This window comes from Carassius carassius, chromosome 26 (genome assembly GCF_963082965.1).
Source record: "Carassius carassius chromosome 26, fCarCar2.1, whole genome shotgun sequence".
Lineage (NCBI taxonomy): Eukaryota > Metazoa > Chordata > Actinopteri > Cypriniformes > Cyprinidae > Carassius > Carassius carassius.
In genome coordinates this window covers 5,551,801-5,579,791 of record NC_081780.1, presented here as the reverse complement: position 1 = coordinate 5,579,791, position 27,991 = coordinate 5,551,801, and the positions used below count along the sequence as shown (strand labels likewise).

The window sequence follows — 27,991 nt, the reverse complement described above, 5'->3', positions numbered from 1 at the left end:
TCGGTTGAGTTAATAATCTCATGATTCACACATAAAGACAGTCACTTCTTTAGTTTCTGAATGAATCAACATTTTTGATTGAATTGGTTGACAAATGAATCAATGATTAAAGAGTCTTTTGATTAGTTTCTGAATGTATATGTGTTTTTGTGAACTAACCTTTAGAGCAAAAGATGCACTTGTAGAAAGTCTTTTGTTTAGTTTATGAACGAAACAATTGAGCAAATGATTCATTGATTAACTCAAAAAGACACTTTTTTAGTTCTTGAATGAATCTGAAGCAAATGATTCAGTGATTCTTGTGAAGAACCTCTTTTGTAAGATTCGGAATGAATCAGCATTTTTAAAATAATAAATTGTGTGAGGTTCCTATCACTATTGAGTACATTTTCTGTTTTATATAAGTAAATAATAAAGTTTTATCATTATGAGATCGAGTTTAATGATTATCAGACTCTTCAATCATGTAGACTTTTAAGTCACAGAAAATCTTCTCCTCTGCCATAGTTTTCACATCTTGAGGCAGCATATTTTAATATGATGACAGTATTTTCAACTATTCCATCTCATTACTGTCCTAACCTGCACTAACTCTTTAAAGCTTTGTCTTCCAATGTGTAAGAAGCAAAAGTCTTTGATCACTATACAGAATGCAACTTGAAATGAAGCTTCTGAGCTCTAATGGTTTCCTCTCATTGAAATGACAACAGCATGAGCTATAAACGAGTGTCTGTTTTCTATTCTCCAAACCAGGATGTGTAAGTTCCTATGGGAATGCTTCGGTTGTAGTTGGGATATGAACAGTGACTTCAGGCAGCATTTCAACTTTCTTTTCTTTTTTTGCACTCTCTCTTCTCTTTAGCTGACACAAGCACTTCCTTCCATCTTCGAGACTAGCTAATTACCCTCATGGGCACACAGAGCAGTGCTTAGCATTGGCTTGGAAATGCTCCTGACAACCCGCCGATGGTTTTAAGCTTTATTGCATCATCAGTGATGTCAGAAAGCACAATCTTATTTAACCTCGGGGTCTATACGAGACTCTCGTGGGCATTATACATCAAAGTCTAAGACGTCAAATCGGTCTTGAGAGGTGAGAGGTCAAAAATGTCACCTATGCTGTCTTTGTGTTATAAAAGGTCATTTTTCTCAGTATGTGTTTGGAAACCTCTCACCACGTCTCCATTATCTATGTGTGGTCTGTGACTGTAAGGGAATGCACTGTATTGTTTGACTCTCTGTTGTGATTTGTTTTGATGGATGGAGCTCTTGAGTGGCAGATGGCTCTCCATCCTGCAGACGTGTTATCACACACCAGGGGGTCTGAAGACAAAAACAACTCAATGCATTAGACCACCAGCATCTCGACTTTTGTGTGATTTACAGGAGGGGTTTTCCGTTTTCAATTACTATGTATGGCACTTTCCACAAAAAGGGTACAAAATAAAGTAGGGCTGCTCCGATCACGATCAGGCGATCGTTATGCGCATCTCGTCAATAAAGCCGGTTCTCTAATCAGCGGTAAATTCCATCAGGTGCGTGATTTCACATAGAGCAGCTGTTACTACACAGAGCCGTTGTTAACTGAGAAGATGCGCAGATCCACGTTTAGTGTTTATTTGTGCATCTTTGGTCATTGAAAGAAGGTGACGTGTGTCATTTCTCTGTCACTGGCATCACCACAATTTTATTTTCACATCTAGAATTATTTTTACACGGGAAAAATTATACACTACAGCTCTAACTTTCAGAAAATGTTGTTTGTCCACCTCATAAACGTTTTAAGAGCTGTTTTAGTTTCTATTTGTTGTATAAGAGCTTTGCAGCTTTTTCAGTGCTGTTACCAAAATCTGATGTCTGAATACGGGTTACAAACTTTATTTGAGTGATTTCATGGTTTTCATTAAATAAACATAACATGAAATACAAAATAATTATAATAAAATTATCCAAAAATAAAAATCTGAATGGGTAATGAGTTGCAAACGTAGCCTATGTAACACACTGGGGCTAGACAGTATATATGACAATATATATATAAATATATATATATATATATATATATATATATATATATATATATATATATATATATAAAATGAAAATGTGTTTTTGTTCAACCATTCAACTTTGTCACCAAAGGTATAGCAATATATATAATTAAATGTATATAAATATATATAATTAAATATATATATATAATTAAATGCATAAAATGGATTACTAAGTACTACATTTATTTAGTAATAATTTATTTAGTACATGCTTTTAAGTTAAAAGTATTTACATTTTTTAGGTTATGTTCATTATGTTCATGTTATTTCTGACATAAAATCTATAAACAAAATTGCAACACAAATTTGTAAAAATGAAACTTTTGTCAGAAGTGCCATATTTATAGAAAGTGCATGTACAGTATAATGAGCAATCAGTATGATTGTGTTTATAGCTGATGCTGAATCAACTACGATGGTGTCAGGCAGCCAAACACAGCCATTAGACATCAATTTGTCTATCTTTGCCATCTTGTGTATCGTTCCAGGTCACCTTTAAACATGACAGCAACCTGACAGTGAGTTAGGGCCTTGTTTAAGACTGCAGTACAGCATATGTATGTGTTTTGATTTGAAAATTTTGTGTTTGCTCAAGGCTGCTTTTTTGCCCAGAGTTGCAGGACAGATGCGAATAATCCTGCGACCACCTGCAATGTAGATAAAAAAGCTGAGGATAATATTTGCAGCAAATATATGAATTAGAAAAGAACTTTCGTTGAAATCTGCATGGGTGTTTGTGAATTTGAGGGACGTGAAGCCTTTTTTCTTTGTCTGTCTTCAAAGTGATGCCTTTGTCGGTTAGTTTCAGATGTAATGTGATCTGAGGGACAATATGGATGGATGGAGACACTGAAGAAAGAATGAGACGGATGAATAATGACACCCAAAGAGAGAGCGTGTGTATATTCATTGTGCACAAGGACATTGATACAAAGATGAAGAGGGACAGAACAGGAAATAGAAGGATGCAGGTTTGTCCCGATAGTCTCAAGAAAGAGTTTGGATAATGAATACAGCTGTGTGTTTGTGTGTGTGTGTGTGTGTGTGTGTGTGTGCCCATATTCAGTATGCAATTAGAGTGCTGTGTCGGCATCACGCCGACAGGATGCTGACACACTCATAAAAAGCCCCACAAACAGCTCAAACACACTCACAGCAGAGGTCCAGTGAAGTATAATACAGTTAAGAGTCATATTTACGACTCAGGGTTGGTTTTTTCCTAAAATGTGTAAGCAAATGTCCCCTCAAGGACAGTAAAACCTGTAATCACCTACATTGGGGAAATGCAAACAGTCCCTATGAGGAAAACAGCTTAATAAACAGACTAAATAATGCCTTAATGGAAGTTTTCTATCAGGGTTTGGGGGATAAAAACATCATTAGCTCAGTGTGATAACAATAGAAGTCAATGTAAAGTCCCCAGTTTGACAGAAAAAACAAACATGGGCTATTAGACTCCAATTTCTCAGCTATTTCGCTCTGATTCAGTGTTGTTGACCTACAATCCTGGGACCAGAAGAAGATATGACCACTTCTACTATACTCTCCCACACAGCCCTCTGATGAAATGTAGTAGGAGAACATGACAAACACATCTTAAGTTGTCTGACTAAGTGGAAAGTCAGACTAATGGTGAAGACAGACTTTTTGTGGTTTTTATGCAGAATCGGTCATCTGAGTTGAGGGAAACACTTTTAAACAGTCTAAACAGACACTGTAAAGTTATAGTTCATGAAAAAAATGACCATTCATCCAATCTGTATGTTTTTTTTATTCTGTGAAAATTTTTAAAAGATTTTTTGAAACATTTTGCAGTATTTTTGTTATCTATACAATTAAAAGCCAATGGCAAGTCATTTTGGACCCCATTGGCTTTGATTATATACAACTTAAAGGGGTATTAACAACTTAAAGTGCCTGTTAGAAATGAACAGGCACCCTCATGCCATTCCATTATTAAAAGTGCCTCAGTGATTATTGGGCCTAATAACAAAAGACCCCATTGACTTTCATTATAAGGACATAAACATTCAGGTTTAAGATGATATGATTTACTGATTAAAACACTATATTTTCCATTTTGAAGATAATGTTTTCTGTTTTATTGGTCTAACTCTATACAATCAAAGTCAAAAGTCAGTTCTTTTGAGCCCCACTGTCTTTCATTCTACGGACAAAAACATTCTTCAAAATATGTTGTGTTTTGCAGAAAGAGGTCATATGGGTTTGGAATTACATAAGAGTAATTGAGACAGAATTTAAATTTTTGGATGGACTGTCCCTTTAAGAACAATTTTTGCACCACACCTGTTCCTGAAGGGCAACTGTTCTGCAAAGTTCAGATCCAAGACCTAACTAAACACATATAAACCAAAGAAATCAAGGTCTTCAGACCTGTTTTACTCAATACACACACATATCCCTTGTCCAGTAATTGTTATCACTCTCTTTTATATCTATAAAAGAGGATTAGGCAGCTACAATAGTGTTAAACCTATCTGACAAAAGAGCTTAACACAGTACACACACATACACACGAGCTTATTCATTAGGTCATAGGTGAATGGGAAAGATCATACTGTGGTTGTTTGGGTGCAGTGAGTCAGAATATCTTGTTTTAAGTTCCCACACACACTTCTGCCTACTTGAGTAATGCATTTAAAACCATTCAGTCAGAACAAAAAAAAATGTAAAAGAAAATTCATTTTGAACTTCCTTCTATAAGATATTCTTCATTTTCAGAGTTTTTTTTTTGCCATTATAGTAATTGTTATTCGAAATAATATATAATCAGAGGATTAAATGATAAAGCAAAAAGAGAAATGAGAAAATGCAGCAAAGTTAATCAGAGGAAGTGGACAATCTGTCTGGTGGGAAACAAACACACTTCCTCTCAGTCCACATAAACACACGTTACACACTCACTCAATCAATTCTTATCAGCCGTTGTTTAACATTTACATTACCATTAACATTTACATTAATCTGACGCTTTTATCCAAAGTGACTTACAATTGCTATATATGTCAGAGGTCGCACGCCTCTGGAGCAACTAGGGGTTAAGTGTCTTGCTCAGGGACACACTGGCGGTTCACAGTGGATTCGAACCCGGGTCTCCCACACCAAAGGCATGTGTCTTATCCACTGCGCCAACACCACCCCCTAATGATAAGGTTAAAACCTCATCTCAATCCACAACTACAAATAAATAAACTGGTCTCTTACAAAAAAAGTACTGTACCATGGTACAGTGACAGTATCAGATGGTAAAACCATGTGTCTTTGGTGTTTAGATGGTATTCCAAGATACAGTACTGTAGAGAACCATGGAATTACCATGATACATGTCCAAAACAAAACATTCCATGGAACTAAGTCAAATGTAAATTTAGATCGATAGATAGATTTGATAGATACATGGAATTACCATAGAACGTGAACAAAGAATGAATGAATGAATAAAATGAAAATGAAAACAATAAAATTACATGAAGGAAATTAAATAAATATTTCTAAAGCCACTTTCTGTTCAATTCAATGCAGTCTCTGAATTAATTTCAAGCACTTTTATTAATTATTCAGCTTATCGTGTTTATCACATTTCTTTTATAATCAGTCGAGAGCCCTAGTATTTTCTTGCCAATGGTTCAAAATAAAAGATCTGTCTGTTTTAGTGTGCATAGGCGAGGATCTGATGGCCTCTATTCGTCCAAATGGAGCCCTGTCATCTTTATTGACTGAAAACATCCTTTTTATTACTGTTTATACGGTTTTATGAGTGAGCGTATTTTAGTTGCAGTCTGACTTATGGATTTGTGCACTCGGAGCGCTGATAAGGGAACTGATGTGTTTTAGAGTATGTTACGGGTAGATAGAGACAGATTAATCCTCCGGTATACCATAATCCTCGGCTGATGGATGGCTGCAGATATGTGACTGTGTGATCGTGGCTCAGAGATACAGGCCTGCTGGGAATGAGCAGCACAAGGTCATGTGTACAGCTGGGCTAGTTAACAATCCAGCATTTTAGAGATTTTAACATCTATATAATATGCAGTGCACCTTTCCCTTGTTCACTGGCTTTAAACTTTGTTTGTTGATAAGCTTAAGAGCCTAAAACATTCTTGCTTTGCTCATTTAGTCCTCTGATTTCCCCCAGAACTAAACAAGATCTCTGTGCTGCAGGTTCTTTCGTTTCCCGGATCTCTGGGATAAAATATTGCCATTAGAGCCTTATCTATCAGCGGCAAGACATTTCACCAATGTGTAAGCCTCAGATCTTTACAGCTTAATATTCATAACACTGCTTGCTACATAGTTCGCAACAAACAATGGCTAACTGTCTGATGAAGCGGGTGAGCTGAAGGTCAGGCAGCGGAGAAGGGGCAGGTGCTGTGGAACCGTCAGTGGTGTTGTCAGCATATGGGAAATTACAGCAGGTGTGTGTCCAATGGACCACAAATTTAATAACAGCCACCTGGACACAGGTGGGATAATTTTAGTGCATGAACCCATATTGAAACTCAAACAAACACACACACACTTTGCTTGCAGTCCATTGTTTCTGGGTGTAATGAGTTAGCAGGCCAGATAAGGTCAGGATTTTAGGTCAAGTAAAAAAAGGAAAACATAAGACTTTTAGACTGCAAGAACGCATTGAATTAATGACAGTAAAGACCTTTATAATGTAGCAAAATATTTGTTTCAAACAAAAGCCGCTCTTTCTAAACTAGAAGGATCATGTGACACTGAAAATTCAGCTTTGCCATCACAGAAATAAATACAATTTCTTTGCCAAACAGAAATGGAAAAAAAATGCAATAATAATTTTTATTGTCTTTCATTTTTGGACAACTTGCATCACCTTTAAATTGCTTTATGCAATATGTATTCGAATTCTCATAAACTTATCCAAAAATAACATTCCTTTGTTATCAATAGGATTTCTGTTTTTAAAGCTGACACAAACGAAAAACCAGCGGCTAAAATCTTAATGTACTCACTACCTGTCTCTATAAGTGGTTGCCAAACCTTTTGAAACGAAGCGTCTTAGGCAAGACAAAACTTGTTTTTGACTTCATAAACTGGGTCAGATAGAATCTGCACACTTTTTCCTACACTTTTTGATTTGTTCTACTGGAGAAAATTTGCCAGACTTCCTAACATACATGGAAATGGTGAGGGATGTTCAGAACCTGAATGTCAGGTTCGGATTCCATGTGGCCATATTAAAATAAAACAGACCGCAGGATTATAGAGAAGGATTACTTCCTCCTATGAGCGAGCGAAAAAATGGCTTGCAGATGTGAGGGATTTGAACATTTCTAAAGCGGCCAATTAAATCACATAAAGCCATCTCTCGCTATCACTGGTGCGCTAATGACAACCCCTCAGGTTGTCGACCCCCTGATCCAAACTGTCTGTTTCTTGTCCAGCAGTCTCTCTGTCCCTCATTAACACATCCTTTCTGTTCTTCCGTCACTCTGGTTTTCCTTTCATCTCTCATTCCCAGGGGTCTCGGTTTCATTCGGTCCCCTTACCTCGAGCTGGATTAAACAGTAAGACATCAGACACTCTGAGAACGCTGTGCACTTACAGGCATATAAACACACTTTTAAACAATGCTTCTGTGTGCGCAAACATATACTACTCTTAACATAACACAAATACACATTATAAGTCAAGATAATGTTACATGAGAGCGAATAAACGAACCTATGTAGTACTAAATCTGTCAGTCTCAATCTTAGCACAGAGACTGCTTTCATAGGGCACCATTTCAGCGATGCTGGTCATTAGCTTTCATGTAGTGTAATTTCAGCAGTGCCGGTCACTCTCTGCAGACTCGCTGCTGAGAGACAAACTGTATAAAACTATTACTGTCAGTAACAACATGGCAAAGCATCTACACATGCATTACCATGCTTAAATTATACATTGATTGCAACACACACTCTAGAGATGTGTGAGTGTGTTTTGAAGCAGTGACTTGGAATTAAATGTATTGTTTATATGGAAATTTGTTGGATGGCTTTATGGCTTTGCATTATTAAAGACTTGCCCTTTTACTGAGGGCACCCATTCAGATAAATGTGTGTGTGTGTGTTGAAGTGGCCATATGAACACTGCACATCGCTTCAGTGAAGCCTGCCTTCTCAGGATTGGTTGACTTTGCTCCTGTCCGTCTGTGATTGGCTACTCTAACTGTCCGTCTGTCTCTCTCTTTGTTTTTGTTGCAGTTATGAGGCGGAACCCGTTCGCAGCGGAGGGCTGCTGCCGGAAAGGCTCTAGAAACGCCCTGCAGGAGCTGTACAATCCCACGCAGGTATCAGTACGCTGCATGGATCTTATGCTACACATATCAGTTTATGGGAATGTAGATATTGCATATACTACAAAATAATACAGTAAAAAGTGGTGAAAATGTTATAAAAATTAGGTGACAGTGAGTTCATAAACCACGACAATGCTAAAATAATGCAAAAAACATTCACTAAATAACATGAAATATAACAACAACAAAAAAAAACATTCAAATGAACGTAGCTCTTAAAAAAAAAAAAAATTAATAAAACATTTTTTTTTAAATATATGCATTAATCCACACAGGAACCTCTTGGAATGCCATTTTAAACTGTAAATTATAAATGTGGCTCATATTTTAACTATTATATATATATATATATATATATATATATAATTTTAGCAATATGTACTCTAAAATACATGTATTTCCTTGTTATTTGTTTATATTTTTCTTTCATTTTTTTCATTTTTAATAGATTTGAATATAGATGAGTTCATACACTGAAAAATAGTTTGATGCAGAAACAGTGTTCACTCAGAAATTGGCTAATATAATTCTAAATTAATTACGAAGAAACAGCAATCAACACTTTACATTAAACATGAAATCTGGAAGTAGAATGACTGAAATGGTCTTTTCTGTTAAACAAGCTCCAAATAATCTTTTATTTTTATTTACTATTTGAAAAATCTATATTTTTTTAGTTTCAGAAAATGTGTACACAAGCAGTTTATATTAAATCTGGAATCTGAATCCAGTGAATAAATCAGAAATTAACTGGAATTGATAGGACTGTGAAATATGGATGTGACATACCAGTCGAAAAATACACATTTAAAAATTAAGAGGGATTAATGATTACAGATCAAAAGCAAAGTCATTTCCACCACTGAGTGAGTTATTGAACATTACGACAAGCTTTTTTCTATCCGGAATTAAACACACCAATGAATAGTTTGCAGTAAGATCAGAAACATGTATTAGGAAAGTAAACTGAGTCAAATTTGATTTCATGGGTTTATAAGTTTCTGGTCCTCTCTGCATTGAGGTCAGCAGGAAAGAATAACCTCTGGACCTTCTCTGGAATGCCTGAGTATGGTACTACTACACTTACATTTCATTTCCAATGTAAAACATGCACGTCTAGAGCTTAGCCGAGCAGATCCGCTTCACCACAAAGCCAACATTATGTGAGGATTGATTTCATCCATTTTTATTTCACCTCTCTCTGTCTTTATTTCTCACTCTCACCTTCCTGCACATTTCCACCCACCTCCACCTTTCAGTAATTGATCGCATGCCCCGTCTGGTCTTTGTCGCCCTACCGAACGTCCTGTTCCAGAAAGCAGGGAAAGAGGGTGTAGCTGTAATAGTTTGTTTTCATCTCATGTTCAAAAACTCTTTCACCTTGAGAAATCAGGCTCAGCTCTGTCGGAACGTTTTGCACGTAAAGGAAGCCGGCAGCTCTGAATTGTCACAGCACAAGCAGTTGGTGGTCGAGTCTGGCACTACACACACACACACTTCTTTTTATCGACTTCAAATGTATTTCTACTGAGCTAATGATTTTTTTCTATTCCTTAAAGACATATTCTGGCTTCAGAACAAGTTAAGCTCAATAAATAGCATTTTTGATGACCAAAAATTAATTTAATTAATTAATTAAAGTCACATTTAGGTTAGAGTTACACACAATGGAAGTCAATCAATAAAACATTAATAAAACGTTAAAATACTCTTGTTTTAACAATGTAGACGCATGCTCTAAACAACATGCATGTGTGACAATCACTTTTTGTAAAATTATATCCAGTTTTACACTGCTATGACAACAGAAAAACATAAACCCAACATGAAGTGCAAAAATTATTTTTTTATGCTACAAATGTTGTCAATTAAGATTAGCATGTACTAAACCTGGAATATTACGATGTAACAATATGTGTGTTAACATGGTTTTAGTGTAAATAATCATGCACTAACATTTCTGTGTAAATTATATGCAGTGCTTTCATAAAATTATTAGTGTCACTTTTCTGCCTTCAAGTCTTTCAAAAAATAGCCTCATTCACTTTCATTGTAAATGCATTACAGCAACCTTAATTTTTTATTCTACAAATTTTGTCATTTGAGATGAACTTGGATTGAACCTGGAATATAATATGCAAGTTAACATGATTTTAATGTGAAACTTGTAATCCTATGTACAGTTTAACAACTTCATTGCCTTTTCATTGGAAAATCTAAACCCTAAAACCCCAAAATTATTATATAAATTATGATTTAAACAGGTTTACAGCTCAAAAATGATTTTTATGTGAACAACATCACTTACTAACCTTTTTTGTAAACTTTTATAGTTGGCAACTTCATTGCCATGACACAGAAACGCCATAAACCTTAAAACCACAAAAAAAAAAAAAGTTATTTAATATGTTTAATAACCCATTTTACTCTTTGTAACCATTGGCTGCTCTTCACATGTAGTTAATTTCAGGTTTTACTATCCTTGTAGGAACATTTGGTCCCCACAATGTAGACAAAACCTGACACACACACACACACACACACACACACACACACACACACACACACACACACACACACACACACACACACACACACACACACACACATCTTTTCTGATGTAAATTCAAGCTTTTAAGCCAAACTCAATCCCTGGTGGATTCTTAGCGAGTCTGAATACATGTACAGTATATTTAGACTATGTTTCCATATGCAGCAGCACATGTAAAATTCCATTCATTTTTTCCACAAATATGAGGCTTTTTTTTTAACCGCTCATGCAGGATTTGCCCTACGATATGCATGAAGGCAACAGAGTCCCATTGAGTTTTGGAGATACTTTTATGGGGTACATTTAGAAACGCCGTTGCTTATCTTGTGAATTTCAATACCCTCGGCTCAGACACAGTTGCATGTAAGTTCAAGTACCTAGCAGTAATCAAGCAGCTACATTCATACACACTATAGAAACACTAGATTCAGGTTACTGTAGGCACTCAGATAAAGCTGAAGTGTGCATTTAAAAGACTAGAATACTTATACAGTGTGATGTTGTAATGTTCAACAAGCATCATACTGGATATACATACAGTGTGCAGTAAAACACAACACGGCTTTTATTATTCCACCAGAAACTGTGACAGGTACTAAAACTATTACACTGAGACTACTATAGTAGATTATTCTCTCTCTCTTGCTCTTATTCTTTTACAGGCTGTTCGCCCTCTGCAAAGCTCTTTAGTCAGGCTGTAATGTGCCTCTGTTTGGCTTTTACCGAGCCTGCTGGGTAATGAGACTTTCATTCATCCGCCGAGCACTTCCGTTGTCTTTCTGTGTGAATGAGCAGGACGGTCCAAGAATCATCTGCTCAGTAAATGTTACCGTCTCGGCCCTAATGTGGACACCCCAAGAGATTTGCAACTTGGCTTTAAGTCTAGCGGTGTGTGGAAACTCAGCAAAAAAGCATGATCATAAAAATCATTATTTCATTAGCTTTATTTGGCTCATTAAGGACTTTAGCAATGCAATGTGTTATGGGATAACCAACACATGCTCTGAAAGAACGACACAAGTGACTGATTTTAAATGCTCTACATAGAAACAAACACCCCTCTTAAGTGAAGCACACAGGAAACTCTTGATGTTAACATAATAAGCATAAAAACAGCAGATACTTCATTATGATACTTCATTGGAATTGCTGTCAAATTGCCATCTTGTTGCAATGCATATATGCCTTATCTCGTACATTTAGTTTGTCAAGAGTTTGTCAAGCTTCTTTTGTCTTAGGAGACAGCGTGATTATGAAGATAAAATACTCTAGTAAACAAAAATATAGAAATTAATCTTAATTCTTTTTTGATATTGACAGGTGTTTCTCTTGAGTTCTTTAATTGAAATCGCTTCAGTGGATTCTGGGATTGCTTTAGCAATTTTTCACTGTTATTTGTATTACTTGTATGTATTTATTTATTCATTTCATTTTCCATTGCATTCTGGAAAACTGCTTTATCGTATACATTTTGTTTTAAATTATACCAGAATGTTTTGTGAGATCATCAAGGTTATTGTACCTTAAAATGCAGCATAATTATGGCAATACCTAATAAAAAAAATAAAAAAATAAAAAAACGAATTTAATTAGATTTTTGCCACTTTGTGTGAATTTTAATACCACAATGCATTTTGGAAACTTATTCAGTATTTATTTATTATTTTTTTTTAATTTTTTTTACTGAGCTGCGAGACATCTATGAGATATCAGTGAGGATCAGTGTTGTTATTATTAGCAAAAACTAAAACTATTAGGCTGTAATTTTTGTTAACTGAAATAAAAGAAAATAAAATTAAATAAGTTGCAATACAAAAATTTAAAAGTAGAAAATAAAAACAAACAAAAACTAACAATAATGACAATTTTTTTTTTAAATAAAATAAAAATACACTGACTTTAACATGAAATATTGAATGAAATGGTTGCTGGTAGCCAATGACTTCCATTTTTTCTCATACTATGGAAGTCAAAGGCTACCGACAATAAACTCGTATAGGTTTGGAACAACTTGAGAATGCAACGTAAATGTCAGATTTTTCATTTTTGGGTGAACTATCCCTTTAAGATTAAACCGGAGTAATCGTATCATGTAGCAAGATCATGTTACAGAAATGACTAATCAAAATATCAAAGGCGTTGCTGACGAATCAGTCTGAGAGGGAGAGAGGGATTGTGGGAATGAATGAGCGAGTCTATAGAGGTTGGCTGACAGCTGTCATACTTCACTGTGTCTAAGCATTCTTCTGCCATTCATCACTAGAACACGACTGCTTGATGTCATCACTGTATGTGTGTGTGTGAGAATGATGGGTAACACCTGAGGGCCGCACACACCCCAACCATCACAAACAATTATGAAAACACGAGAAGATGCAAGAGCGGACAAGCACGGAGACGTACCCAATCAAAGAGCATCTGACTCAAAAACCCACCGACTGACACAGATATTTCACACTCTCACCTCAGGATCGGTTTCACTGGGCTTTCAGAATCATTTGTGGCGTTCCATATTCAGATGTTTATGGACATGTGGCTTTGCTCTGGGACTAAATTCTGGACAGGACTTCATGGAGCCTGAGCATAGAGATAAAGACTTATGGCTTTAGTTTCAGGTTCACTGAAGTGCACAATAAATTAATTCACTGTGCAATTTATGTATACTCATATGAAAACCATTGAGTTAAAAGCATGTATATGAACTGAACACAGTTGATGCCAGAAAATTAAAAAAAAATAACTAAAATATAAGCAATGATTGAAAACTAATAATAAGCAATTACAATACATCATTTTTGTGATCAATGATTTTAACATGATTGTTTATTTATTTTTTTTAATACCTTAGTCCACCAGATTTTGCTGTTTTAAAATTTTAAGTCTTAATTTTATATTCTGTTCTTTATATTTTCTATATGATTTTTATTAATTTATATTCTTTAAATGACTTTTTTTTTGGGAGGGGGGGATTCTCAATTACTTTCTTAAAAATTAATTACTACAAGAAAAAGTGAATATACAATCTGTATTCTATACAATCTATCCAAACTGAAATAAAAAAAAATAAACATACATCATGCATTTAAAGTAAATTTTAAAATAAAAGCTAATTTGGAAAAGCAAAACTTAAAACTTAAAATAAATAAAATAAAAATCTAAGCATTTTATAAGGTTTGTCTGTCAGATCTTTAAAATATTTAATACACACACACACTTTTTCTAAGCTGAAATCAGTAAACCATTCAAATAAAAGCGAGTTTATAAAACTCTTTGTGTGTGTGTTTGAGAGTCTTTGATAATCTTGTGAAAGTTCAGGCAGCCTTTCATTCTGCTTAAACTCTTTAGAAGAGAGCTATAATCAAAGCATCAGATGTCTCGTATTTCCTTGCGCATGCAGCAGCACACAGCTCTGACATTAGTTTGTGAACTCACTGAACTGAACTCCTCTATGCCACTTGTCTCTGTAGCTAGGTGTAAGATGCTTTTCAGGTGTGAGAGGTGGAAAATCACTGGCTTGACATTGACTTCTCAGGATCTCTCACTCTCCCTTTTTTCCCCCTGGTACTCCCCCCCCCCCTCACTTCTCCTTGTCCTCTTTATGAGTCAGTTGGAAATGTGTGGTTTTATTTTGTTTTCTTAAGGCAGGTTTTTCTAGTGAAAAGGTTGTGTTTCCAAATCAAATGAAACATAGTATAGCTTCTAACTTAAAAACACATTTAATTTATTTCATAATACAAATACATTCAAGTCTAATTCAGTCTAGTAAGTCATTTAATTTGGATAGTTAATTCTAACTGGTTTGGGGGAACAAGTTTAAATCATAACTTATCTGTGTTCTGCAGTAAAATTAAGTGAACCAAGGACCAAGTTCTTACTGATGCGGTCTGGATCTTCATTAAAAATAAAGTTCATCCAATCTTTCCTAATGTTAGAATCAGAAGGAAGGCAATTCACAGACAGTTTTCCCACAACTTGGCACAGCAATGCATCTTGTTGTCTTCGGTGCATCTTTATCATTTGGTTTCTGCATAGAACATAGCTCTGCGTTCGCCCTTCTCGTTATTTACACTGCACGTGTGAATGGTGGGCGTGGCTAAACAGGCAGCGATGTAGAAGCAGGTGCTTATGTTCTTCTGTGGAGGCAGTGCTTATCCACACTATTACATCATAGAGCTGAACATTCCAAAAGCTCTCCTTTTGGCAGACTGCCTTCAATATAAGCTGTTTTTATATTAATGAGAAAGCTTTGAGTTTTGAAACTTACAGAATGTTTTTATAGCAAAATGGGCTCTTAGATGTCAAAAGATCAAATGAATTTTGGTTTCTCAGTTCATGACCCCTTTAAAATCCCTTATTTTATGTATGAGCCTAAACAAAACATAAAAGTTATGTAAAAACATCCATAGTAAAGCTGATTGTCGTGTTGGATGATGCAACAATAGACCCATGCTATGATATCATCACACGGTGCCTAGACCTTTTTAGTAGCCTACTTTATTAAAAGGACGTGTAAACGCGTGTTTTTATGAGAACAACCGAGATCATCCCTGTTGTGTGGCTGTTAGCGAAATCATGGAAAAGTTGCTTCTGCTTTTACTGTTCGGAAAAGTTGATTTGGTCTCTTGTGAAGCGCGTTCGCCTCCTCCTCTCACTGACACGGGATCAATTCTACTGCAGCAGCACTTACTCAAGTCTTCGCTTTGAGAGACAGACAAGAGATCCGTCAAGACGAGCAGCACGTCGAAGCGGGGACTGAGTGTGAGGGGGAGAGACGCACAAGGACACCTTTATCAGCAGCGCTTGTGTATGAATATGTGTATCATGCCACGGCTAAAAAGAAGTATTAAGTGTCTGAGAACTGGCTTGAAGTTTGGTGTTTACTGAGCAAACACAGACAGACGTGCGCGCGCACAAACTAACGCAGCACTCTGCTGGACTCATGAGTCATCATCATCACCTTCATCGCCTGACGGGTCCACAATGATAAGAACGATAAGGATAAACTTTCTGTGTATCAGCACCAATTCTGCTTGAAATTCAGCGTGACAGGTTCTATTAAGGATCTGAGAAATTTATATAATATATTTATTTATTAAATTTGCTTTAAATAGATTGCATAATGCAATTTGTATAATATAAATGTAAAATTGCAATTTGCTTTCTGTTGAAATTATTAATTTACTTCAGTCTTCAGTGTCACAGATGCGTCAGAAATTATTCTAATAACATGATTTGGTTGTCAAGAAATATTTCTGAATATTATAAATGTTGGCTAGCCTACAGTTTTTGCTGCTTAATATTTATTGTGAAACCATGATACACTACCATTCAAAAGTTATGAGAAGAAAGATTTTTATTACTGGTTTTTTTTTTTTTTTTTGTGATTTAATACTTGTATTCAAGGACACATTAATTTGGCATTTATATTGTTCAAGGTATTTATATTATTTTATTTTATTTTTTATAAATTCCTATTCAGCCAAAACATCATGTAAAGATGTAACATGATGTCATCCACACACCCCACCAACCAAGAAGAAAAAATTTTTCAGCCTCGATAACTATAAGAAACACTGTTAACTGTAATCATGTGACACTGAAGACTGGAGTAATGATGCTGAAAATCTTATGTGAACCAAAGAGCAGACTTTTAAAATCAAACTCAGTCTTTTCATTTTATACTGGAGTTCTCCAGTAAGGAAATCAAATATATTTTCTGAGTTAAACTTCAGCCCTTTTTGTGTGCTAATCTCCCTCTCTGAGCTCAAATAAATGGATGATAAATCTCAGCATGAGGACAGATGGAGGAAAGGATGAGAGAGGCAAGGCTTTGACTTTCTTTAATAATTCATCTCACGCATATAAGAGCTGGTCTGACTGCTTCTGAGGTCGTGGCGGTCACAGGGTCAAATCACAGCCTGAGTGACCGAGAATCAATCTCCTAAAAAGCAGCAGCGAACTTTCAGTTAGACATTAGTGGGTGTTGTTTTTTTTCCCAGAAAATATGGACACAGATTCATTTTTATGTAAACTGACTTGATCTTTCAATAAGACTTTCAGTGTCACATTTAGAAAATCCATCATACTGTATGTTTAACAATAATACAAATTATTATTATAACAAAAAATGCAACCAACAATTATATGAATAAAATGATAAAAATAAAAAGATCTAAATAAAAAGAGGCAAACATTTTTTAGGTTTTCTGATAAATTTGGTTCACATTTATGATATATAATATAATAATTTATATAGAATCAAATGTTTAATAAATATATATAAAATAATTATAATGTATATATATATATAGTCTTAAAAACAAAAGTATTTATTAAATATTTAATAATATATCAATTGAAATAGCTATCTATTGAGAATAGCCTCATCAAAATAAAAATGTTTAAATGTACTTTCCATCAAAGTCATTTGTATCATTTGAGATTTTGTGGAAATGACACTGTGGTGGAAATATTTATGATTTTTACAACAAAAATGACATCATTCTGCTTGCATTCCATTTATTTTCAAGGAAGAGCATTATTAATAGACAAATTAAGTAAATTAGAGTGTGAAAGTATTTTTTAGAGTTTACCTAAACTTCCACAGGGCCAAAAGTGCCAATATATTTAAGAAACATCCCGTCGTTCTCTCTGGTGGGCAAACAGACGCTTTGAATGTGTGATTATTAATGCTTAGCTCCCGGTGCTGTTTATGTTTGCTTCTTACGGTGTTTTGCATTCTTTCTATTTCAGGAAAGCCTGAAGGTGGTGAAAATAAATGTACCGCACACAAACACAAGCGTACCTCAGACACACTCACGCATATCTGCTCTCAATGCCCTGTTTTAGTGTATCGACTTGACAAAATGTTACAATTACCTCAGGCTCCTGCCAGCTGGGTGTTTTACTGTGTGATTTGAATCTCATTAAAGGTGCGTGCAGTCATTTTTTCCTCATTAAAATTTAACACGTAATGAATTTAAGGATACTTTTGGGGGGGGGGGGGGGGTTAAAATCATATCAGTAGCCTAATAAAAGCTGCTTAATTTTATATGGAAGGGTCAACATTTTGAGATCACATGACCAGATGTATACTCATTAACTTTGACTCATTATTCGACATGCTGAATCTTTACTAGTGCATTTTGCTACTGAATGCAAATATGTCTGTTTTTCTTTCCCACAAACCTCCGCCAGAGTTTCAGTGGGCATCTGTTTGTGTGTGCCGTTCTGGTGTTTTTGTAATGTGAATGCATTCCAGCTATCTAATTGCGGTGGAGAGCAGCTATCTGTGTTGGTGTGCTGGGAATAAATTAGCTCAGGGCGTCTACAGACTGACAGAACACCATGTGAACGTGTGTTTTTGTCTGAGAGAGGGAGATACTGAGGGAGGGAGAGAGAAACAAAGAAAGATAGGCCGAGAAAAAGCCCATATATCTTAGCACCGTTGTCTGCTCTGTGATAACGAGGTGAAAGTGTGTGTTGAAGATTGATGTTGGATCTGTGTGAGCGCAGGAGAGAAACAGGCGGGAATAGATTACAAAACCTGTGGACGGTAGCCTCAGTTAGGATACAGTGCTCAGATGATTTATACTTTAGATGCACGACATTGCATGCAATAAAATTCATATTTGTTTGACATATTAATGAACATATTTAAAATAATTCATTTGATCAGTTAATCTATATGAAACAAAATATTTGAACCTGAGCTGATGAATTCGAAGTTAGATGCACAACATGGCTGCACTGCAATAAAATGTTCTTTTATATAATATGAAGAAAAATAATTGTAAAAAATAGTCATATATACAGTATTGGAGATGCTTCTGTAAGCTGTTGTATGAACAGGGCTATTTGAGAGTCACATCTGTTGGTAAACATGACTTTCAATCCCAAACACAGACTTGACTGAACGTAGCTTTGGTCATTGACATGTGTAGCTGTTGTTAGTCCTCTCAACACAAAGCACACTCTCTGCCCTGTGGATGTACTGTTGTGAAGATGCCATGGTCGATTGCATTACAGATCAGAGAGAGAGGAAGGCATGAAAAATAGCAGAAAACAGGTTTGTAGAAAATGGACCTGCAGAGGTTTTTCAGTGAAAGAGAAAAGTGGCTAAACCAGGAGCCATCCAACTTTAATTTGCCTCACATTCACCGCTCTTCACCTCCTTTTTTACCTCTTACGACCCCATTTCTCCTATCTATACCCCTGCATAATGGAGTTCAGGGCAATCCGCTCTAGCTTTTATATCAAGGTTTTCTATTACCAAAGTCTTGACGTGTCTGCAGGAACTGGAGTGGACACTGTATCATTAGCTATATATGTATAAAGAGACTGCGCTTCCCAGAAAAGCTCTCAGCATTTTGAACGGCTCTGCCAAATACAGACACGCTCCTGCTTCTGATGAGGCTCAGTGTGTAGTTTTAACAATTTTACAGAGCTACTGAGTGGAAGAGAGAGTTGATTTCATTATGATTATTCATTGCAATTAATTCTTTCATGCCGCCAGTCTCATATACATTTTTTACATTGAAAGGAATAGCTCATGCAAAAGTGAAAATTGTCATCATTTACTCCCCACCCCCGTCATGTCATTCCAAACCTGTATGACATTCTTCCATCTGTGGAATGTTAAAGTAGATGTTTAGTTGACTGTTAATGCTGCTCTTTTCCGTAAAAAGAAAGCAGATAAAGATGAATGGTAACAAGCTTTAAAAATTACAAAAAGCACCATAAAAGTACAATATAAGGTATTGTGTGATATATTTTACAAAGCTGCAGAAGACTGAAGAAAGACATTTTGCAGAAGAAAGCACGTCATAAAGATTTGGAATGACATGAGGGAGAAAAAAAATTACAGAATTTAAATTTTTGCGTGAAATGTGCTTTTAAGAATAAATGTTTACACAACATAATCTTGCATTCTATATCTGCAAAGACATGGTTTCAGTTACCATATTAATTTATCTGCTAAAAAGGTGATGCAATGGCTCTTTATTCAAGGAATCTTTGAACCTGTCGGAGATACTGGCCACAAACTCTGGGAAAATTCCACTGGAATAGAGCACTTGAACTGATGAGAGTGGGTGTGTATAAAAGAGAGCGAAAGAGGCTGACACACACACACACACACACACACACTGAGAGAGAGACAGAGTATGTGGGTGGCTGTAGGTTTGAATAATGATTTTGGAGAAGTGTACAGTGCTGTTCTCTTTGTAAATGTTAGATTACATCCAACATGAAGAAACTTGATGAAATCGAGTGAAACCAGAGCTAGAAATATCGATTTCGACTACTAAAGATATCTCAAATGGGAATAGGTCACACACAGATTCCAGTGCATGTCTGAATTACTAGAAAATCTCCTGCATATATGCTAAATACTGCATTGTTAGTCAAACATTCACCACTGACCTGAAAGACTGACCTTTAACTTTGGCCCCTATTGAGCAGATTGAGGGAAGGGTCAACACAGCTCAGCAAGATTACACTTTCACTGCCTCAGGCCTTCAGCAGTACTGTTCACAAGTCTTGGGTTTGTTTGATGTGGTGTGGTGAGATGAGATGGTGTGTATTCATTGCTTTTGTTACAGAGTGGAAGAAGTTCAGGATTTTAGGAGCACTCTTTAATAGGAAAAACACCACAAAATAGCACTGCTTGCTGGAAGACTTACAATTGACTGCAATAGAATTTAACATTTATATGATAACAGAAAGCATCAAACATCATGCACAAATACTGGATAAAATAGTAAATTTTAATTAGATTAAACTCATTTGGAAAGTATTTTTTACAATATTTCTCTCATCTTTATCAGTTGTCTTGGATTAATTTGTCTGTGCATTCTGGGATTGTTATAATTTGGCCAAAACGAGGCACAGTTTCTTATATAAAAAAGTTCATTTAAAATTTAACTTTAATTTTGTATTTTTAAAAATGTGTCAAAATTCTTGTGTAATTTTATTGACAGTCTAGTCATAAAAAGTAGGAAATCAAAGTCAGCTCAGTCCCAAGATAATATTTTAGTAATTTGCTTTGGCTTTAGTATATTGATAGAACAGTCAGTTATTTATTTAGGATATTTTAATATTTTTCCCGTAATTAAACACACTTATTATTTGAAACGACAGGATGTTGCATCAAAAATAAACTAAAAGGGTTAAAACTAAGATTGGCAGGACGGGAGATCTCTGGAAGCACAATTAAGTGTCCCATCTGTAGAAGATTTAAGCTAAGATTTTAATAATGTCTGGTGCAAAACCGTCCCCCTAATGGTAGCCTGCTGATTTACTGTATGGTCTTTACAGTGATTTAAATGGCACATTGGAAATTAGTCTTTACATTTCACATTTATACATTTGGCTGACACTGCTATCCAAAGCCACTTACATTGCATTGAATTTCTACATTTTATCAGTTCATGCATTCCCTAAGAATCAGACCCATGACCTTGGCATTGCTATAGCTATGCCGGGCGTTTCCAAACCGGGTCCTGGAGGGCCACTGTACTGCAGAGTTTAGCTCAAAACCTAATTAAACACACCTGAACTGGATGCCCCAGAGCTATGTTCAACCATTCAACCTACATTATTGTTTTTTCATTAATACCATTACCTTTTCTTCTTCTCTTTCTCAGGCCGAGTTCTCTGCGGCGGCAGTGTTGCATCAGGCACGGAGGGATCAGGTGGCAGACACATGTCGCGCCCACAGCGTGTCCAGCCGCAAGCGCCGTGTCCTGACCCCCAGTGACCTTAAGCACCTGGTGGTGGATGAGGAACACGAGCTCATCTACTGCTACGTCCCCAAGGTGGCCTGCACCAACTGGAAGCGAGTCATGATGGTGCTGAGCGGCCGGGGCAAGTACAGCGACCCCATGGAGATCCCATCAAACGAGGCTCATGTGCCCACCAACCTCAAGACCCTCAACCAATACAGCATTGCTGACATCAACCACCGACTTAAGAGCTACCTCAAGTTCCTCTTCGTGCGCGAGCCCTTCGAGCGATTGGTGTCGGCCTACCGTAACAAATTCACGCTTCGATACAACACCTCGTTTCACAAACGCTACGGGACGAAGATCGTGCGGCGGTACCGCAAGAACGCAACAACCGAGGCGCTCCAGAGCGGCGCTGACGTGAAGTTCCAAGAGTTCGCTGAATACCTGGTGGACCCGGGCACTCACAGAGAAGCTCCACTCAACGAACACTGGCAGACGGTCTACTCGCTCTGCCACCCCTGCCACATCCACTATGACCTGGTGGGCAAGTACGAGACTCTGGAGGAGGACGCCAACTACGTGCTCAAACTGGCAGGGGTGGGCAACTCCTTGCGTTTCCCGACGTATGCCAAATCCACCCGTACCACCGACCAAATGGCAGCCATGTTTTTCAATAACATCAGCTCTCTGCAGCAAGGCCAGCTGTACCAACTCTACAAACTGGACTTTCTAATGTTCAACTACTCTATTCCCAGCTACCTAAAACTGCAGTAGACACACGTACGCAGCTGCGCACATGTTCCAAGCTTGTTCAACAAGGTTGAGCAATGGGAGAAGGGCCGTCGCTGAAAGACACAGGCGGGGGAATCAACCAAGCACTCAAATGTAAAATTGTATTAATATCCGCAAGGACGGTTGCTTTATTTCGAGGCGAGACTAAGGAGCTATCGGTCAACTGCAAATGCGGACCACCTCGAAAGTCTGATGTATGTGCCCATTGAATTGTACATTGTCAGTGTTTCCAAACATCAAAAGCAATATGATAGATTCTGAGCTGTACCTGCTCAAACGGTTTATCTATTAATATACTCAGCCAGCTGTCACCACCATTATTGAAGCTTCACAGAAAGGAGCGCCTAGACTAATAATAAGGCTCGAGATACAATCAGACTTGTTCTGACTTCAATTCCCCACTTCTAATTTTGTGTTCCCTTTGGAAGTTCCCTTGCTTCTCTCCCATACTCTGACGGCCTTTGTGTGTGTCTATTTTTACAGTGCACATTTAAAGGTGCACACTAAAATAAGAAGACAAAAAAGAGGCATTGAATGATGCCTCTTGAAGGGGGCGTGTCCAAATGTGAGTGACAGGCAGGGGCTCCACCCACTGGGTCAGTCATGGAGCATCTGTAGCAGTCGGGAAGTGAAAAGGTCAATGGCCTCAAGCACACTGTTCCCACAACCCCTCCTCTCTCGGTTGGTCTTCTTAAAGTAGGATTTGGGGTGGTTTGTTTTATTTTGTATTTGTTTATAATGGAAAAAGTTGCTGCGAGCAGCACGTTATGATATTATTTGAATTACTCTGTGAAATAGAGATAAAAAAGACTTAATTCTTTGTTTCCAGGAAAAGGAAATCAGCTTAGAGCTAGAGACTTTCTGAGGTTTAATTGTCATAATTCATTCATCTTGCCTCATATGCAGAAGACTGTTGCTGGGATACCTCGCTGGTTGTTTTGTTACGGGTGTACGGAAACGGGCAGGACTTTGTTTTCTGAGCTGTTCTCATGGGAAAGTTTCACACAGTGGTGCGTGTTTCAGAGAAAGAGGGAGAGAGAAAATGCAGGCAAATCTGTTCCATCCATTAGATGATTTAAACGTCTTTCCCAATTTGAGTTCAAACGAACACTCTTTAATTTAGCAAGTTGTCTTTTATGATCCTAATTTGCTTTGACTGTGCACAAAAATTATGAAAATTGCTTATTTATGTGCGCGACGGCCACAAGTGGTTGTGTCCTAGTGCTTTATCTCAATCGCTTTGTCTCCCTCCCAAATCTCTGCTTTTTAGGAAAATAATGAATAAGTGAGTGCAGATTAGCAGGATTTTAAGTCCTCCAGAGCAGGGTCTTTAATGAAGACCACACACACACTCACACACACACACTTGTGGCAGCACCCTAGTGATGCAGAGGGTAAAACGTGGCAAAAAAAGCAAAGGAGAAGAAACAAATATTTTCAAACCAAGCCACGTTATCAACTTCTCTAAGCAGTACAGCTATTCCTTTCTCATGCTGCTTTTCCTAAATCTCATCCTACCCCCAAAAATGAAAAAAGCTTTTAAAAAAAGATTCCTTAACATGGAAAACCAGTAATTACAAAACTACTTTAAACCGAGTTGTCATTTAGTAGCATAATTATGGTAACTGACTGGCTGGTTATAGGATAAAAACTCGGATTTACATGCCAGAGATTGTACTTGATAAATCTAGCATGTGTTATCTTTCACAAAGAGAAGGAAATTAATCTGTAGCAAAACAAATCACTCAAGTCTGAACTTTTTTGAATCATCAGCTCAGAAAACAAAGGATGCCTAAATGGTTCCTCAGTTTAGAAACAGTTTATTTCATTTGTTCTGTAACAACAAACACGATACCGCCTCATTAGCGCCCACACGACAGCCACGCTAATACACGCATTAGCGCCCACATTAGCAGGGACAGTACCTTTCAAACTGTCAAATCTATCACATGTAGTACAGCTCACTCACGTTTCATGCAGCATTTTTCATTTTTGGAAAGACAAAAAAAACACGATTTGCTTTATTTATGATTCATGTTTCCAGCTGAGCACTTCCCCAGATGGATGTTTTATCACATTTAGCTAACTTTACACACTGTAGAACCGACAGCTAGGCTCACCATCCACACATGGCTTACCTCTTACTCTATGTGCCTGTTTAATAATCAGTCTCTACATTGGTTCAGTGTTTCCGTATTTGTTTTCAGCGCGTGTCCGCTCGCTTTTTTGAGATCACAAACATTCTCCTACTATCCGCAGTTTAATTTATTTATTTATTCCTCCTCTGTATTTGGGATGGACTCTGCCGGGTCACTGGGTCGGACCCTCGCACTGTAAATGGGAAATATACAAACCAAGTGAACTGTTGGATCAATGCGCTCCCTGGAGAATGCGCTCTCACTCTCTCTCTCTCTTCTGTTTTCTCAATAAAGCTGAAACTGAAACCCTTAGCGTCCAATTTGTCACTGTCTGTGTCTCCACATAATCATTAAACTTGAGTGAAAATGTTGTCAGTTGTTAAAGGGATCTTTTTAACACAGCTGTTCCTCTTCATTTAGCATGGTTTCCAGCATTTTCTGCTAAGATGATCAATAGGATAAAAAACAAAACAAAAAAATATTTAGATCCTGCACCGCATGGCCCTGCTCAGCTTCTTATAGGGGATTTGTTCAATTACAATCTTCCTTAAATTCTGAGGAGGTTTAATGGGCCTTATTCAAAATAAGTAGAGGCTGAATGTGATCCCTCACCTTTGGATAAACAACTTCTAAGTTTGTCTGTAAGCTTACTCTGTAGTTTGAAACGATTTATGGCTACTGTAGCTCAGCTGGTAGAGCTGTAGAGGCCAGTAATGACAAGGGACGGCTTTATAGTATACCTGAAAAAGAAAACACGAAAACAAGTCATGTTCACGCTTTGCAATGGGAATCATACAATTGAATAAATTTGGTTCATGAACAGACCTATTAATGATTCTTTTATTACTTTGAGGTAATAAAATGCAATTCCATTGCCAAAAGAGTTCATTTTGTCTAAAACACATTTAATTAATTGATAAAATTAATAAACATTTTCATAAAATACTACTGAAAGGTGTTGTTATGTGAATAACCAGTCAGTAACTACACTGACTGAAATCTAATTTGTAATCTAAATGTGCTCTGTGTTTATGATTCATTAAAAATAGACTCATAACAGTAATTGTTCAGGAAACAGAATACAGTGGTTGCAGTCAAAGACTATAAAATACCCTTATATACCCTATATATATATATAGTCTTAAAGATACTTTGTTGCAGTCTATGTTGATTCATTTAAAAGAACCGACTCATAATAATAGTCAGTAAGTTAGTCAGAGTTAGTCAGCAAGTTAGAAAGTCAGTAAGTCAGAACAGTGATTTGTTTAGTAATCGGACACGGTTAATCACTTTAGCGGTTGTGCAGTGAATTGTAGTGCAGGAAACACCGTCAGAATATTTTACCGATTTGAGTAAAGAATGTGAGAGAACTGTTAACGGAAATTAATTAGGTTCAGTTCTAAATAGATTCAATGAAGGTCTTTGAGGAGGAATTAATAAGTAGTCTTTGCCAGGTTAGAGGCTTAAAATTGTTTTGTTTGAGGCACTTAATGCTACCAGAAAATGTGGCAAACACATATAAACTATGCACAAGCCTGCCTAAGTTTCTTTCTCTGATATTCTATATAGGCCCTAATATTATAATCTATAATATATAAAATTCAGGTCTTTCGGGAAGAAACAAATTCACATTATGAACTCTTGTCTGACACTTTAGTTTTTTTGCTCTCAACTATTTTAGATTAACCCAAACTAACTGAAAAGTGCTTGACTGTTTACATATCAATCAACAATATATTGCTTAGGGTGTAAGAAGAAAACTAGACTTTATTCTTCAAATATGTGGTTTTGCGAGACTAGATACTCCCTAACAAAATCATCATTACTGTATCAAAGAACCCAGTTATTAGCCTCTTAGCAAGGCCATGTTTTTGAGTCTGACAATATGGCTGACCTTGTGGTGCTGGCAGGGCCTCCCAGGACTTGTGGTGAGTCCAGATGTGTTCGGTTATATGAGTGCCCAGCTATATATCAGCAAGATTTGAAGTGGGACCTTTGGAGATTTGATACAAGAGGAAACGCAAAAGCGTGCCAAGCTTTTGTGCCACATAGGTGCAACAGATCTGCATTACAGACTGCCAGAAAAATGTTTGTCACTTCACTGTGAAGAAAGATTCATGCACAGTCTTTGTGCTTCAGTAGCTGGTTGTCACTTTGGTGTCAAAAGCGAGATTGCAGCCAAAACCATAACTTTGCATAGAAAATCCAGAGCTTTGGGGGTTTTTCTTGCTGAATGTGCAATTCTCATGCTACCGCACCTGCTATGTTCATCCCCTCTCCACCATAACCTCTCAACAACGCTCAGAATACACCAATTCGTTTACCGCTAGGGCGAAGTTCATCCTCTGAATTAGCTCCTTAAGCCACATCAAACTTGGCATTGCAATAGGGTTTAGGTTTTCTCAGCGAACATGTGCAGGATCGAGCTGGCAGCAGTTCTCTGTCATTAACTAACTTATGAAATGATGATGTTTGTGGGAATTTATATGTTGTTCCCTTAGGGACCGCTATGCTGTTTACTGCTAATATGCAGGTGTAGCTGAAAACGACTATAATTTGGTATAATCTCCAAGCTCTAAAACTCAACTCGCAAGATATTCTGACTGAAGAGTTCCTTAATTCCCAAGGATGAAATTGGTTGTGGTTTAATCACAGCTGAGATTTTCCATTCATCCGTTTCCCTGAGAAGTGTTCCTCAGTGCTGTATACTTGATAAATCCATAGCAATCCATTTGCACAACAGTTGAACTCCTTCAACCCTTTGGCTTCAGCTTCAGTTGAGGAGGAATTTCACACCTTAATGGCAGAAACCGCTCTCTGTTGGTGTCTAAGCATGACTCTCGCTCACGGCTGAATTTGAATCAAATTAAATGCTGATTATAAAGAGTAGGAGGATGAAGTGAACATTTTCAAAACATGGTTAAATTAAAATCATGACAGTTGACCCAAAAAATACAAATTGTGGCATCATTCACTCAACCTCATTTTGATCTAAACCTCCTCTTTGACTTGTTTTCTTCTGGAGAATATACATATATATATATATATATATATATTTCCAATTGTTTTTGTCTAAAACCAAGCTGAATCCCATTGACTTTCAATGTATGAACAAAAGAGACATTTTTCAAAATATCTTCTTTTACACTCCGCATATGAAAGGAACGACATGAGTGAGCAAACGATAACATTTTCTGTAACATTTTTCTTCATTTTTTGGTAAATTATCCCTTTAAAGTATCCCTGCACTGGCATGCCACATTTTAAAACTATTTCAGGTCAAAAAGGACGCTGGATAAAATAAAAATATTCGATAAACAGTCCAAATGGAGAGATAAAAGTGACCACAGTGAGCAAAGAGTCTGCTGTCAAGTCCAGTGGCCCACACAGCTGAT

At 36.9% G+C, this 27,991-nt stretch overlaps 1 protein-coding gene across 4 annotated transcripts in view; it reads left to right on the top strand.

The window, feature by feature from the left end:
* LOC132105596 (carbohydrate sulfotransferase 11-like) overlaps nt 1-23,698 on the top strand; it is a 37,347-nt gene extending 13,649 nt beyond the window's left edge. For 2 of the 4 annotated variants that reach the window (XM_059510836.1, XM_059510834.1), the window contains exons 2-3: nt 8,294-8,385; nt 21,586-23,698. In XM_059510836.1, the coding sequence (XP_059366819.1) occupies nt 8,294-8,385; nt 21,586-22,440 (947 nt within the window). In that variant the 3' untranslated portion in view covers nt 22,441-23,698. The remainder of the gene's footprint in view (nt 1-8,293; nt 8,386-21,585) is intronic. The other 2 variants (XM_059510837.1, XM_059510835.1) reach the window with 1 other exon arrangement.
* Nucleotides 23,699-27,991: the final 4,293 nt, after the last annotated feature.